Raw genomic sequence first — 14205 nt, 5'->3', positions numbered from 1 at the left:
GAGTAGAGACTCGCAGATAGAGACATGCAGAGGCTGGATGGGAGGAGCAGACCCGGTCAGCCAGCCAGGGGAGAGGTGTTACAGCGGCATCTATCCATACCACCGGCGCGATTTCCAGCCAAACGGCGCCCTCTCAGACGAGGCAACTGCTTCTCGAAATGAAGTTGGGGTGGGATGCCAAGACAGAAAAGCAACAATATCGACCAGGGCCCCGGTCAAGCCCTCCTCATGTCTCCCCGCCGGGCTTCCCCGGTGGGAGCCATAGGGAAGGATGACTGCTTATTGCCGCCCAGGAACTTCTCAATTGGTGTGCCATTCTGTCGGGAACCCTGCGGCGCCCCACCGTGTTCCGCCAGTGATCGTAACACCATCCTACTGCCGGTCTCTCCTGTCTTGGCCTAGGAATGCAGGACGGTCTCTCTGGAGGAGAGGCTTCAGTCTGGGACGATGTGAGGTGGTCGGTTAAATGAGTGGCGGTTCCTTGTCCCGCCGCCAACGTGCAGAACTTCACGCTGGCGGGAACCCAACGCTCTGGCATCGGGATTTCGGAAAGCGTGATAGTGGTCGCCTTGCTGCGCCGCTAGCTTGGGACTCGCTCGTCCTGTGTTGGCCTGCGCGAGGGTCCAAAATAGAGAAGAAGATAACACCATTCGTACGACACTAAGGCGCACCCGTTCTATGCAATCTTTGCTTTTCCCATCCTCCTCACTGCCTCGCTCAGCTTCGGCTGCTAACACCATTGGCCATCCCAAGCCTCCTTGCAATAATCCCCAGGTCGAATCCTCGCGGCAGAGAGGGAGAGGGATAACGCCTTCGCAGTGTCGAGTCTTCGTTCTTCAGCATGGTCATATCAAGTCTTGGCTTCCTGCCCGGCTTGGATGACATCGAATACCATGGCATTGGCACGAGCTCGGAGATCAACGTAGTTGGTATCTGGCGTGATGGATCAAAATCCCCGGACGGATCTAGCATCAGCCTAGAACCGAGGAAAGAGGCGAAAGATGTGCTACGGTACCGTTCTTCCTATGCCGCAACCGACGAGGATGGTGTTCTAACTGCACACAGGCCAAAGGTTGAGCTTTCGAAACAAGAATTTCGTCGGTCGTCAGCCCCATCTCCCGAGTCTCTCGTAGACATGCATGAAAACAAGGACGGGAGCCCCAACGCGCGAGACGACGACGCAGGCCGAGCAACGCGGTCGAGTTCCGGGACTCCAGCAACACCCGAGGCTTCCTCGTCCGGCAGCTTGGTATCAGAAACAACACCACAAAATGCTGGGCCTTTGGAATCGTACTTGGCATGTCCCCATTCACATGAGAGACGGGCGCTCTGGCTGCCTCCCGACGATGACGATCGAGAGCGAGACGCAGACCCCTCGACCTGCGGATCGGTAGTCCTTGGCAAGGGAAGAGTGCCTGGCGTTTACGAGCAGCCCAAACGCAACACATCGCCGTTTGGAACTGCTCAGGGCACAAAAGACGGCAAAATCGGGCAACCGTTGACGCAGTACCTGTCTTCAATCCATCCCCACGAAGTGCTGGCGTATCAGATGTGGGAGCTTGAGTCTAAGAGCACGCTGCAAGGCAGCAACCGATACTCATGCCTGGAAATGGGTATGAATAGATCGCGGGAGAACGTTATGCCTGCTTCGAACCCTTCAATATCCTTGGAGGCCGGTCACAAGGCAGACGATGTCCCACCAGCACCTGCGGTACCATCGCCCGCCATGTCCGCAGTGCCCGCACCACAAGGTCCTATCGAGGTGGGATATGAGCGTCATGGCTCGGATTCGGCTATATCAGACTTGGATACGGCGGAGCTGTACCAGCTTTTGTAGGTCGAAAAGTCGAAAAGACTTAGCATCGTCGACTGACTGTTTGCTGACGCTTTGCAGGGCAGAAGGCCGTCGGGCTAGAGAGGCGGGGAGAACCAGAACATTCCAGCCAGCAAGAACCCCCAAAGGAAGAGTCGAAAGGCCGAAAAGGATGAGGACTCGGAGATGATGGAGGGACTATGGGCATCCCGGCGGTCTCCGTTGGCAAGGCGCCCGGGGTGAACTAGCTGCACGGCCATCAAGATAGCCGACTATCGTCGTCGGCGGCGACAAATGCAGAGGGTTTCGCAGCGCCATCTTCATTTGCTTGTAGGAGTATCGGCTATCCTGCGAGACATCGTACGCGGTTCCGAGGGCAAGCAGTTGTGCTAGGTGTATTGGCTTTGCCTGAAACTTGGGGTGATAAGGGTAGATCGACTAGAAGTCTGGGCGACGTCTGCGCCGAGGCGATAAATAGTGCGATTACGGTGAATGAGATGAATTGAAGAACCGCTCCAATAGCATCGTGAATTCTTCGATGGTGGAAAGCCACCCACGAAGGGGTCGGCAGAGGCCAAGGTCCTTTGAATTGTTGAATGTATTCCAATGCCTGGGTGTAAGCCGTTCCATGTAGTGAGATCTAGCGACTCAAGGTGGCACACGAGCCGAACGCTGTTTCGTTAGCACCGACTGTATTCTTATTTCTCTTGGCAGGAAAATCCTCTGTATGTTTTCGGAACACCTGTTCCTCTTTGCGTATCACAGGAATGGATTGGCAAGGTCAGAAGAAACGAGGCAACCGTGACGACGGGATGTTGAAAAGAAAGATGAGGTGGGGCCTATGGTAGGTAAGCGCGTAGGCACCCAGGTACCTACCTACACACCAGGTAAATACCTAGGTACCTTAGGTAGGGTAAGGCATTTACGGATACCTCGAGGTACCTTCTCCCATCGGCTTCTTATCTAATCACACCACAATCAACCTGGAAGGTGTCTTATCGCTATCTGCTTATCGAAAACACGCCGCCACTGACCCGAGCTTGGGCGCGCCGAGCTTCGCACCAACGCACCCAGAGTGACTGACTACCGTCACCATCGCTTTCGCAGGTGAGAGCTGCGACTCGACTCAACATCCTCGTATCACATCCACGAAACCCCCCAAACCCCCTTCGGTATACCGACCGCAACATAACGGCGCTGCCAATGGCGCCGGCTGAGCTCCATGTATAGTCGCGAGAACAAGATCATGAGAAAACTCCTCGGCAAAGTAACTGCCGAAAGCAGCACCGACACCCACTCCATCGGCATCACCAGTGCGCCACACTACCAGACCTCGTACCGGCCCAGCGCCTCGCAGAATGCCGTCTACTCCGCCGGCGCCCCCATCCTTTGCCTCGACACATCCCCAGATCACCAAGCCGCTGTCATCGCCGGAAGACATGTCCTTAAGACCATCGTCTTCGACGAGCTGTCCGTGAGCGAGGGCACCGACCTTCGCTCCGCCATCACAGCCCAATCGGCCTCCAGCAAGGGCGCGTCCAGCTCTCTAACGGCAGACCAGCTCTCCATTCGAGACGTCAAATGGCACGGCGACTCCACCATCTTCACGGCTTGCGCCAACGGCAAAATCTTTTCCTATGACCTTTCAAGAATTGCGACAGGCGGCGCTGCGCTCGAGTTCGTACAGACGAGGGAGGATTCACGCCAGGTCAACAGTCTCGACATAAATCCCCATAGGCAGACAACTTTGCTCTCTGGAAGTCAGGACGGTCTGGTGCGGTATTTCGACATTCGCGCACCAGTGCAGAGCAGGTCAGGGGGTCTCACCTACAGCCCTCGAGGAGCATACAAATGCAATGCGGACGGCGTTCGCCAGGTCAAATGGTCACCCAAAGATGGCTTCTACTTTGCCTGTGGTACAGAGTCTGGCGTCGTGCTCAAGTGGGATGTACGCAAGATTGCTCAGCCGTTGCTCAAGATAGCTGCGCATGACAAGGCTTGCGCTTCCATCTCGTGGCATCCGGACGGCAACCATCTGATAAGCGGTGGCTGGGACAGCAAATGCTTCGTGTGGGATATGTCCAAGAACGCCGACAAGCGGCAGAAACCTCGATGGGTCATCTATACACCAGCCCCTGTGTCTGCGGTGGCTTGGCGGCCTGGTCTCTGGTCTGCAAGCGCCCAGGGAAAACGTGCCGCCCAGGTTGCTGTTTCCTACGACGACGGCAGCCATAAGCGGTACGGCATCAATGCTGTGCATATTTGGGACTTGGCTAGACCCTCCATGCCATATAAGGAAATCGAGCGCTTCGAAATCTCACCCTCGGGTCTGTTGTGGCAGAATCAGGACCTTCTCTGGACTGTCAGCCACGACGGCTTTTTCAACCAATGCGATGTCGCCTTCGCCCCGAAAGTCCTTGACAGGCAATCTGTGTCGACAATGGCACTCTCTGCAAGAGGTGATGCCGTCATGTTCCTCGACGAGCGATTGCACGACCGCCCACGACCTTCCATCGTTCATCATCAGCCGAGTGTTGCACCCCCTCGGACATCCTATAGCTCAAGCCCAACGACACCAATGTTGAGCATCAGCCGCAGCGACTCTGAAGAAGATGTCGTAGGTAGCTTCCTAGGTCCTCGTCGAAGAGTGAGTAGGAAACGGAGGCATAGTCTGCGCTCTATTCCTATCCTCAGCACCACTCCCCCTTCTTCAGGCCCAGGTCTCGGCGACGATCTCGTCTTGGGTCTCGAGCAAGCCATCAAAGTCACTGGCACCTACAAGACCCAGCAGTCTATGGCCGTCGGGCACGTACCTGCGGCCGCGAGAGCTGACATTTACCAATATCTGTCTAGCTATTACCTCGAGACGCTGGACAGAGAACTGCCGTTCGTTGAGGGTGGAAAGCCTCTGGCTCATAGAATTGCCGGAATCATGGAAAACTACGCGCGCGCTGCCGAGCACGTTAATTTGTTTCGTCTAGCACAAACATGGCGAATCCTGGCGTACTCGATGAACCTGCTGTTGTACAGGAGAGCGCAATTTCACCTCGAGACTCGACTCGGACGGTTTCAGAAGCGGCCGTCCATCTCCAAAGCCAAAGACATTCCCAAGCTGAGGGTACCGAGGGCATTGGATGTTGTTGTAGAAGTGAATGGGGAGGAAACTCCCAGAAGACCGTCAGCTCTCCTATCGAACGGCGTAGACAGCAAGTCTCTGGGGCCGCGGTCCTTGCTCTCCGAAGAGATCGAAAGTACATCCAACGTTGCGACCCCAATTGCTCGGGCCATCAACGAGGAACACGCGGCCCAGTTTGATTACCCATCGGAGGCTCAGTTGCCACCGGTCAAGGAGTTGGATAGCTTTGCTTTGCCCCCCGCTGCCCACAGTACGTTTAACGTTAGTCCAAGGAGGCGACTGGACTCGGTTCCTTTGTCTACCACAAGTCATGAAAGCGATCAGTCGCAGACCTCCATCACAGAGGGATACGACTTCTATGATACTGACGCCCTGTCTCAAGCCATAGATGTGCCCGAGCCAAAGAAAAAGGAGCAGAAGCCCCTGGACTATGGCCCCCGCACGCCGAATAGCCGACGCCCATTGCGACATGACTCTGATGGCTTTTCCCAAATGTTCTCCATGTCGGAGAGCAGCCGGCAAACTTCAGGGCTGGCATCATCCTCTGAAGGTGGGACGTCAGTGTCGGCACAATCCATCACAAGCTATCCTGCACAACTCGCACATCAAAGTAATGCTAAAGAACAGGGTGAATATGAGAGCCGCATCCGTGGCAGAGAAATCGAAGATTCTCCCGAACATGGCGCCCTGACATCACTCCATGGTCCTGGCGAGAGCGGGCCGGAGGATTCTCCTGAAGAAATATTCATGATTTCTCAGACGACCATGGCTTCTGATACAGCCACGGATGAACCGTCGGCACATTCACAGCTGGGATCTCTACCTGCAACCTACGAAGATCACGCACCTCTTCATGTCGGTGTTGCCTCGTCGAGTCCTCCAAGGATCTCTCCAGCCCTTCAACATGACTCAACGCCAAGCATTCTCGAATCCGACTACCTTCCATGGCCAGAAGATCCACCTTACCCATATCCTCTAGCATCGAATCCAGAGGCAGACTGTTCTCCGCCTCTCAACCCTGATACCCTCCTCGCTCGCGCCCTGGATTTTGAAACGCGGACATCGGCACTCAACGCCTCCGCCATGGTACTGCTTCTCAAGCCTCTCGTGTCTGAATCCGTCATCGACCCCCTTCGCGCATCCTCTATCCTCCGCCAACACCACTCGCGCCTCACAGGAATGAAGCTCTTCATCGAAGCCGCCCTCCTCCGCAAGCTCTGCATCAAGGGCTGGCCGGAGGGCATCCCCGACTGGGGCGACAACTACACCTCCATCTTCGGCCGTGCTCAACAAGGCGTCAAGGGCGGCTTCATCTGCCCCAGCTGCCGAAAGCCCCGCGAGCTAGACCCGTCCCTCGGCTCCAGGGCCCTCTGGAAATGCGAGCGCTGCCGCACGACAATGGCCCCTTGCGCCGTATGCGGCCACCGCGAGACCACGGCCACGATGCTCTCCCTCGCCGATGGCGTTGCTGGCGCCAGTACCCAGGCGTCCTCGGACCCGGTCATGAGTATATGGTGGTATTGTCCCGGCTGTGCTCACGGTGGCCACGCGACCTGTCTCCAAGGCTGGCACGCGCTCTCGGATGACGGCAGCTACGAGCTCAGCGACGGGTGCTGTCCCCTCGACGGATGCGGACACGCGTGTCTTCCGGGCAAATGGCGGGACGAGAAGTCGACGACGCGGTCAGACGAACTGGGTCGCGCGGCTGTTGAAAAGGTACGCATTAGCGCCGGTGGTATCGGCGGCGTCGGTGGCGGGGGAAAGGCCGAGGGCGGACGAAGCCCCGTGATCCCGCCCAATGTCCGCGGGGACAGCGTCGAAGTTCCGCAGAGCCGTGCGGTGGAGAGCGTCCGCGAGGCGTTGGCGAATGGGACCCCTACGTCGGGGATACTGAGTTCGAGCCCGGGGAGCAGGTCCGGACCAGGGGAGCGCGAGAGGAGGAAGAGCGTCAAGTTTGTGCCGACGGAGCGCTAGTGGCATCTTGGCCGTCTTTTTCGTTCGCTGTAATCACTTCAAGGGAGGAGGGAGGGATCGGGTTGGTTCAGGTGAGGTTCTACGGCGTTGTGGTCACAAGCATTTGGGTTTTTGACCATGTTCATTACAAAGCTGCTGTTTTTTAAATCTAAGGGCATGGGCGCGATGGGTGCGCGGAGACGTTTCCGCCCGGATTTTGGTTGATCAAGGTCCCAACATTAGCAAATTTTTATTATGGCGGCGATGGATCGCCGGGGTATCTCAACAATGAAACCACGTAATTTGACCAACTTCCACCATCCTGAATTTTCCATTGAAGCAGCAGCAGCAAACTGGTACCGGTCGTCGTTGTCACTTTCCAGCATTTTCTCTCATCCCCTTGGTTCTCAACGATACTTTGAATTCATCGAACGGCAGGCCCGCAGATCCACCGTTGCCGTTATGAGTGAAGTCGTAGTCGACTGGGGAGTTAGCTCCATCGCGAATGGTCAGAGCCTTCCGGAGCTCGTCACGCTGGCGGCTGAGCACTTCGCTGTCGGTACTACCACGGCGACTGCCACCGACGCTGCTCGAGTCTCCGTCGCCAACGCCTGCAACCGACGACGGGATGCGACCCTTGAACCGTCCTGCCCAGAGGCCACGGACGCCTCCGCGCTTCCGCTCGGGAACTTCTTCAGTACCCGCGCTACACACGTATAAAAGGTACTTGAGGTTCGGCAGGGTGTGACGGATGTCGACAACTTTCAATCCCTGGCTTGCACAGAGGGCCTCGATATTCTTGTTGAGAATGAACCAGCCATAGTCGAATCGATACTGGGCTGCGGTCGAGCCACCTCGTGGCAGGTACAGAGGAAAATCACGCTGCCGAGCCGCCTGCGCCGAGTTCAGGTCGGTGAGGAGAGAGATATCATCGCGGATCGAGGATCGTGAGCCGAAAGGGGTGACGGGATACGGGAGCGGCACAGAGAGGTAGTACTGCAGCGCATTCGTTAGGGTAGCAACATGACCCAGCGCGGCGGAGAGAAGGTCATCGTCAGGCCCTCGAGAAGTAGCGGTGTCATAAGTTGTGTTCGGGAGCGGCAAACCCGAGATCTGAAAAGAGAGCGGAGCACCCGTCGGGGAGGGGGTGATCTGGTAAATGTTACCGAGATCTGCGCAGATACGGCGGCGCTGACCGCGAATTGTCTCTTTGGTCTGGGCAAGAACGTCCTTGGATGCCGACAGGTTCTCCGTGGCGTCCACGATATCCTTTGCCAGCTTGTCTTGAAGAGCGCGGCCTTGGGCAATGGCCTCTCGGCGCGACTTGAGAGATGCGCGTAGCTCTTCTCGCCGCTTTTCAGCTGCCTTTAAGGATCGCAGCTCTTGCGCCACATACTTATTGGCCAGCTTCACTTTTTCCTCGGCGGCCGGTGTCTCATTGTGCGGGGTTTTGTCGAGGATTTGGTTGATTTGTGACATGAGCTGCTCCTGTGTCGCGATGGCGTCCTGGATCGAGTTGTCCAGGGTCGCGAGTTTCATGAGGGCGTTATACGACGACGTGTGGAGGGGTGGCAGCTCCTTTGGTTGTGTGGGCTTAGCCGGAACATCGAGCGAGTATATACCGTCGGCGAGGTGGAAGATGAGGCCGTTGGGCGGGAACTTGCGATTCTGGAGGCTGCCGATGAAATGCAGGCTTCGGAGATCGATTGTGTGTTGGAGCAGGAGGGTCCACGATGTTCGTTTCGCCCAGATTTTGATCGTCAAGACAGGTGAGCGAGTGACGGAGGGACCGTGATGATTGAGATCGAAGAATTGGAAATTGAAGTTCTGATGATCATCATGTCAGTTCAGCAGGCCGACAACCTCAGCCGGGTGGGAATGCGACGTACCGTCGCATGCTCCTGCATCTCGCTGATATAGACCGGCTCATCCTCGCCTTCGCAATGCAGCGAGAAGAAGGCATCGGCAGCTCTACCGTCGACGGTCAACTGCAGCATGCGCTGTCGCGTCACTGGAGTGGCTTGGGCGAGGGCAGTGCTGCGGCGGCGCGGAGCTTTGGGTCGCAGATTGCCGCTGGAGAGGGCATGTTGGAGCTGAGGGGCATCGCGAAGAGATTCGAGCTTCGAGGGCGTCTTATTCAGAGCAGTATCGTCAATAGTGTGGCCTCGAGGGCGAATGAAACTCAGGTTTCGGAGGTAGATGCCGCGCAGGTGACGAAGCTTGCGGTTTTGAGGAACAAGGAGGGGGCGGGACTCGGGCGGAGGCATCTTGACGTGCCACTCAATTCATGGCTGGCGGAGAGGCTTGCTTCAAAGATTCATGGGACTGGATGTCGCAGTTGCGATGGTGTATGACAAGGATGTGCTGTGTAAGAGTCGCACGCCAAGTCTGCTAAAGGATCGTGATGTGGTGATGGTTGGGGTTCCCAGGCGGACAAAGCTTCACCGTTGCTGTCCACGTTGCTCCTACCACTGCCACTGCTGCTGCTGCTGCCGAGGCGGTTTGCTGACAGAAGGTGCCTCGCTGATGCAGGCAGGAGCTCCTGCCCATGAAATTAGCCCCACTATCGTCATAGCTGTTTAGATGCATTTACTGCTTACATCTCATAAGCTTCAATCCAGCAACTGATCAGTGCATACGTACATATCCTCCATTGATACAAACGAGATGAACAATACCTCCGTACTCCGTATGGATTCTAATGTCCTCTCCACATCTCTCTTCCTCAGCTTTCGTCCCTTCAATCATCTTGACAGTATTTAAAGCTTCAATATATTTTCAACCTAGGATGGAGAAAGGAACCTTCTCCTCCACGGTTACCACCCCATCGATTAACCAAAACTTGTGGTTTCTTGCAGCAACCCCAGAAGATGGGCTGTTCCCGGCTAGACATACTTCTCTCTATCCAGCCGTCGCTCCATCAAGGAGAACCGAGATGACAAAATCTCTGGCCGCATACCCCCGTTGTATCGAGATTCCCTCCCCCGGCAGGACCGGCATCACGGCTGCAAGGCGTCTCCACTCCGATCGCCCCGCCCTCACCGAAACCTTAAATCGCTGCCAAGATGCCCGAGCTTAGCTGTGGGTGGGATCCGCCGGTCAGTTTTCACATCAGCTTTGGAGAAAGCAACAGTAAGACGTACGTCACCGTATAAACGTACGCAGCATGCCTACGGCCCAAAGATCCATGGGTAACGGGGCGCCTAGGGCGGGTTTTAGATGGCAAGTGTGGCAGCTGCAGCTCTTCTCATAGATCTGAGACTTTGGTTCGCCTATCCGTCTCACCATGGCGCTCGAGGCTCATGGATGAACCGCTTTCTATGGGCTTCTCCATCCCGTCTTCGGTCCGTTTACTTACACAAAGCCGTGGGATGCCGCCCACAGACAGTCTCGCTCAGTGCCTTTGAAAACTTTGGTGGACGTCAACGGAGATACGAGAATCCACGGAATACATTTGCTACACGATTTCCCAGCGATTAGAGTAGGACCTCTGTCCAAAATTGACTTGACATAGCTACGAACGCTCACGCAGCTGGTTTCTTTCAAGCCAGACCATGAGAGATGGAAACAACCCCAGAGCCGCAACATATCCTCGTCCTAAGTAGAGGCAACGAAGATGCCATCGTGGTCAACCTTGTCAAACACAAAGGGTGTCTCGCCCCATTATACTCCTTCAGTCATAATTCAAAAATGACCAAATTGGAGATCCGACGAGTAGACTGCGACGCCACATTCGCAAAACACCGCCCCGTCGGCGCTTTCAAACTCCGCAAGATACCCCCGCGAGTCGACGCTATCGTCCGAGGTGTCAAGTTCAAAATGGCACGCAAGCACCCCCTGTCCAGCACCCTCAGCTTCCGCTTCTTGGGCGTGCGCGAGATGCGGTGGGAGGTGCTGGGCAAGCATGGCAAGGGCATGAGGCTCGTCGACTTCAACGGCAAAACTCGAGCTTTTTTCCGTTCGAGGCTGCATGTGATGAATGCTGGTCTTGGAAGCGGAGGAGGAGGAAGAGGTGGAAGAGAGGGTGGAGAAGACGGGAACAGTCCTCCCCCTGCAAGTCATACAAACATGATGAGCCAGGCGGGGTGGGGGCCCGGGTTTGAGCTGCATGCCGCTCTCGCCGATCTTGACCTCGATCTGGTGGTCACCACTGGCTTGGCGGCGGCAGAGTATCATCGTCAGTTGGATGAAGACTGGGACCTGGTCTTGGAGAAGGCAGAGGCGGCACGAGAGACGCAGGAATTGGACAAAGGGCGCGACGGCTGATCTGCTCATCCTTCCATGTACACTCCATAAGTTTGATCGTGTTCTATACCCTTGCTAAAACAAAATGGTATCCTGGTTATTGGTATTCCGCCGCTCCCAAATCAAGTTTTCAAGTTCGCCGTCGCTTTGATGCCAATGTAATACACAAAAGTTTTATCCATAATGCTGGATGCTCTCTTTCCCTTACTCGTTGCCCTCGTTGACCAATCAGAACCTTCTGTTTTCGTTCTTCTGCACTTTCTTGCTTGACGTTACATCTTGCAACTCGAAATTGGCTAAATTAACCTTGATGTCCTTGGTGATGAGGACTTGACGCTTCCCGTCTGCCTTTGCCGCCATCTCGTCCGCAATGTCGATTGGCGTGGGTGGCAACTCTGGCGCCAACGGCGCCTCGGGGATTTCGCGAAACTTGTCTTTGCCAGTGTTTAGCATCGAGTGTCTCGAGTTTACAGTTCCTTTACTGTTATTTTTGGTGTTGATGTTATTGCTGGGAAAGAGTTGCGGTACTTTCTGCAGCAACGGCCGCAGTGCTGGGAGGCTCGTGCAGAGGATGGCGCAAAATGCCTGGATGATGGACCAAATGACAATGTCGACATTGTCCCAAGTAGTGTCGAAACTCCTCGAGAACATGACTAGGTATTTCAAACGGACCATGGTTGCAATACAAGTACTGCAAGTCTTGTTAGCCAGTCATAAGGATACCAGTGATGCTATCAATGAAACTCACAATGAGCCAAGGCTGAACATGAGCCCCAGCGCAATTCTTTTCCGCATGTTGAGCTGTATTTTGACCAACTCGGGAATGGGCAAAACCAAGATTACCAAGTCCTCTACAATGCTCAAGACTGCTCCGGTGTATTCAATAGCGGTGACGTTGAGGCATTTCCGGCTCGTGTTGCTTCTGTCCCAGGTCGACGAGACTGGCGTACACTGGAGTATGACGACCAAAAGGGATATCAGGCCGTGTAGTAGTAAAAATATGATCAAGTAGCGGACAGTGAGTTGGAACCGCTTTGCGTGAAAGATGCGGGAGAAGAACAAGAGAATCGAGATCTTGGCGAAGACTTGGATCAGGATGTAGAGTTGCTGGACGACGTAAGAAAGCTTCAGCAGCTTTATTCCGGCGTCGAGTCCGATGTTCCAGTAGTGTGTTCCGAATCCCAAGTTGGTGCTCGCAATTTCTATACTGGTCAACCCGGCTAGCAACATCTGAGATTCTGTCAGCCATCATCCCACGCAACTCCAAAAATCTACTCACCGTTGCAAAGATGGCCGTCCAATCATCCCACCACAACTTGTTGGTGATCTTCCATCGCGATATGCACCGCAGCGAAACAACGGGAAGTGTGATGACCGACAGGGCGATGGCGATGGCCTTGACTTCTCCGCTTCTAAAATCCTTTGGGTATGTATCACAGAGACTTGTCTCCAGTTTTGCGGCGCCTGATTTCTACTCAACATGCCGAACAAAACATTGCTGCTCAGGAATACTTACGGGCTTGGTCTTCGAGTTGGCATTTGAGTTGTGCACACGTCGACAAATCGGATTGAAGTTTGATATTAGGGCAGAGACAACCAGTGACAGTAGCAATCGATGTCAGATTGCAATTGCCGTCCTCTAGACCTTGCGTAAAGCATGGAAGCTATCGTGGGAAAACATGACCAGTCAGCCCTACTGTACCTTGGCAGAATGATTGACCAGGCTCCATGGCTGGAATGTAGGGGCATAATTATGAAAGAGCAAAAAAAAGAACTTGGGGAAACAAGAACAAAAAAAAACTGGCATCTTGATGACTTACGGCGCAATTGGGGATTTGCGTAAGCACCCCGGCGACGCTCTGCGCCTCGACTACCGAAGCGATAAAGCACAACAAAAGCAGTAGTAGCGAGCGCTGGCCATACTGCCCCGGGTTTGTAGTCATTTCCTAGATACCCTGGGGGAAATCATAAACAGAAACAAGTGAACCCAGGATCAACCAGCAGAGAAAGACATGAGAAGCGAAGGGGGAAAAAGGCCTCCTCCATTCTCTACGGTGTTTGTGTGACACGCCCTTCTTCTTTAATATGATGCAAGGCCCTTCATCCCACTGCCCTACATGAGAGAGAGACTGGAACGGATTAAGAAGGCTACGCAGTGTGCAGCATTGGGACCCCCCTCACACTTCTTGATCCTACCTTGTGGCCAAGACCTCATCGCGCGAGCGTACGAGCCCATCTTGAACCACAGCACACCCACCCACCTCCCCCCCTCCCCACACACACGCTTGTATCTGCGTCGACGCGGCAGACTTCCGAGCGTAATGAGGAGAAGCGGGCTAGCCCACCGAGGTCAGAATTGCTGCCCGGGGCAGGAAAAAGGCGTGACGCACCAGTACAGAGGGTGAAATACAGGGAAGTACACATGGCGTGAACTATTCTCCTGACACACGCTTCTGCATGAACCCTGGCCGACGATAGTTTAGACCAAAAGAAGGGCCGTCAATGCGTGTAAAGATACTCCAAGTCTTTGGCAATTAGTGGCTGCGTAGGCCGCCGCCTACTCCCGTATTCGTGTAACTTGTGTTATTGTCCCTAGATCGGCCATACAAACTCATACAGTTTGTATGACCAGACACACTTGTTGAAGAAAGAGGGTAGCGAACAATTCCTAGAATGGGCGAAGCCAAGCCGAAACGTCTTCGAACGGCCAAGTTGGTAAGGTTGCGTTGGGGGCGGTGAATCGGGGAGATCTCCCCGATGGAAAGACCACTATTTAGGAAATTTATCACATTTTAAGCCCCGTCAGTGCGGGGAATGAGAACCTTGGATCAGCGACATGCCAAAAGGGGAAGCCCCCCCACCACCATCCTTTGACCATTTCGTTCGAGAAAAGAGAAGATGGAGGGAGGGTGAGAGAGGGAGGGTGAGAGAGGGAGGGTAAGAGACAGGCAGACTGCCAGACAGAGATTCGGACGCTACCCATCGCCGAATCTTATGCCGCTCGGGCGCCTCAGGGGCAGCTCGTCGCTTACTGGCTCGCCAACCTTCGGACTGATAA

The 14205-nt window shown here is 54.9% G+C and overlaps 5 protein-coding genes across 5 annotated transcripts; 3 read left to right on the top strand and 2 right to left on the bottom strand.

Annotated features, from left to right (window-relative positions):
- Positions 1-841: 841 nt before the first annotated feature.
- CORC01_03091 (uncharacterized protein) lies at positions 842-1837 on the top strand (the record flags this gene model as incomplete). The annotated part of the gene is made up of 1 exon (XM_022614741.1): positions 842-1837. The coding sequence occupies one exon, from the start codon at positions 842-844 to the stop codon at positions 1835-1837; it is 996 nt and encodes a 331-aa protein (XP_022478743.1).
- Positions 1838-3059: 1222 nt separating this feature from the next.
- Positions 3060-6923, top strand: CORC01_03090 (WD domain-containing protein; the record flags this gene model as incomplete). Its single annotated transcript, XM_022614740.1, has 1 exon — positions 3060-6923. The coding sequence occupies one exon, from the start codon at positions 3060-3062 to the stop codon at positions 6921-6923; it is 3864 nt and encodes a 1287-aa protein (XP_022478742.1).
- A 351-nt stretch (positions 6924-7274) lies between these two features.
- Positions 7275-9169, bottom strand: CORC01_03089 (UV radiation resistance-associated protein; the record flags this gene model as incomplete). The annotated part of the gene is made up of 2 exons (XM_022614739.1): positions 7275-8729; positions 8792-9169. 2 exons carry the CDS (start codon positions 9167-9169, stop codon positions 7275-7277), a joined length of 1833 nt encoding a protein of 610 aa, XP_022478741.1.
- Positions 9170-10592: 1423 nt separating this feature from the next.
- CORC01_03088 (uncharacterized protein) lies at positions 10593-11168 on the top strand (the record flags this gene model as incomplete). Its single annotated transcript, XM_022614738.1, has 1 exon — positions 10593-11168. One exon carries the CDS (start codon positions 10593-10595, stop codon positions 11166-11168), a length of 576 nt encoding a protein of 191 aa, XP_022478740.1.
- Positions 11169-11375: 207 nt separating this feature from the next.
- CORC01_03087 (uncharacterized protein) lies at positions 11376-13090 on the bottom strand (the record flags this gene model as incomplete). The annotated part of the gene is made up of 4 exons (XM_022614737.1): positions 11376-11838; positions 11896-12377; positions 12427-12567; positions 12968-13090. The coding sequence occupies 4 exons, from the start codon at positions 13088-13090 to the stop codon at positions 11376-11378; spliced, it is 1209 nt and encodes a 402-aa protein (XP_022478739.1).
- Positions 13091-14205: the final 1115 nt, after the last annotated feature.

The sequence above is a fragment of the Colletotrichum orchidophilum genome (genome assembly GCF_001831195.1).
Source record: "Colletotrichum orchidophilum strain IMI 309357 chromosome Unknown Scaffold_18.1, whole genome shotgun sequence".
Taxonomy (NCBI): Eukaryota; Fungi; Ascomycota; class Sordariomycetes; order Glomerellales; family Glomerellaceae; genus Colletotrichum; species Colletotrichum orchidophilum.
Note: the sequence above shows the minus strand (reverse complement) of the source record. Positions and strands in the feature narration are given on the sequence as shown.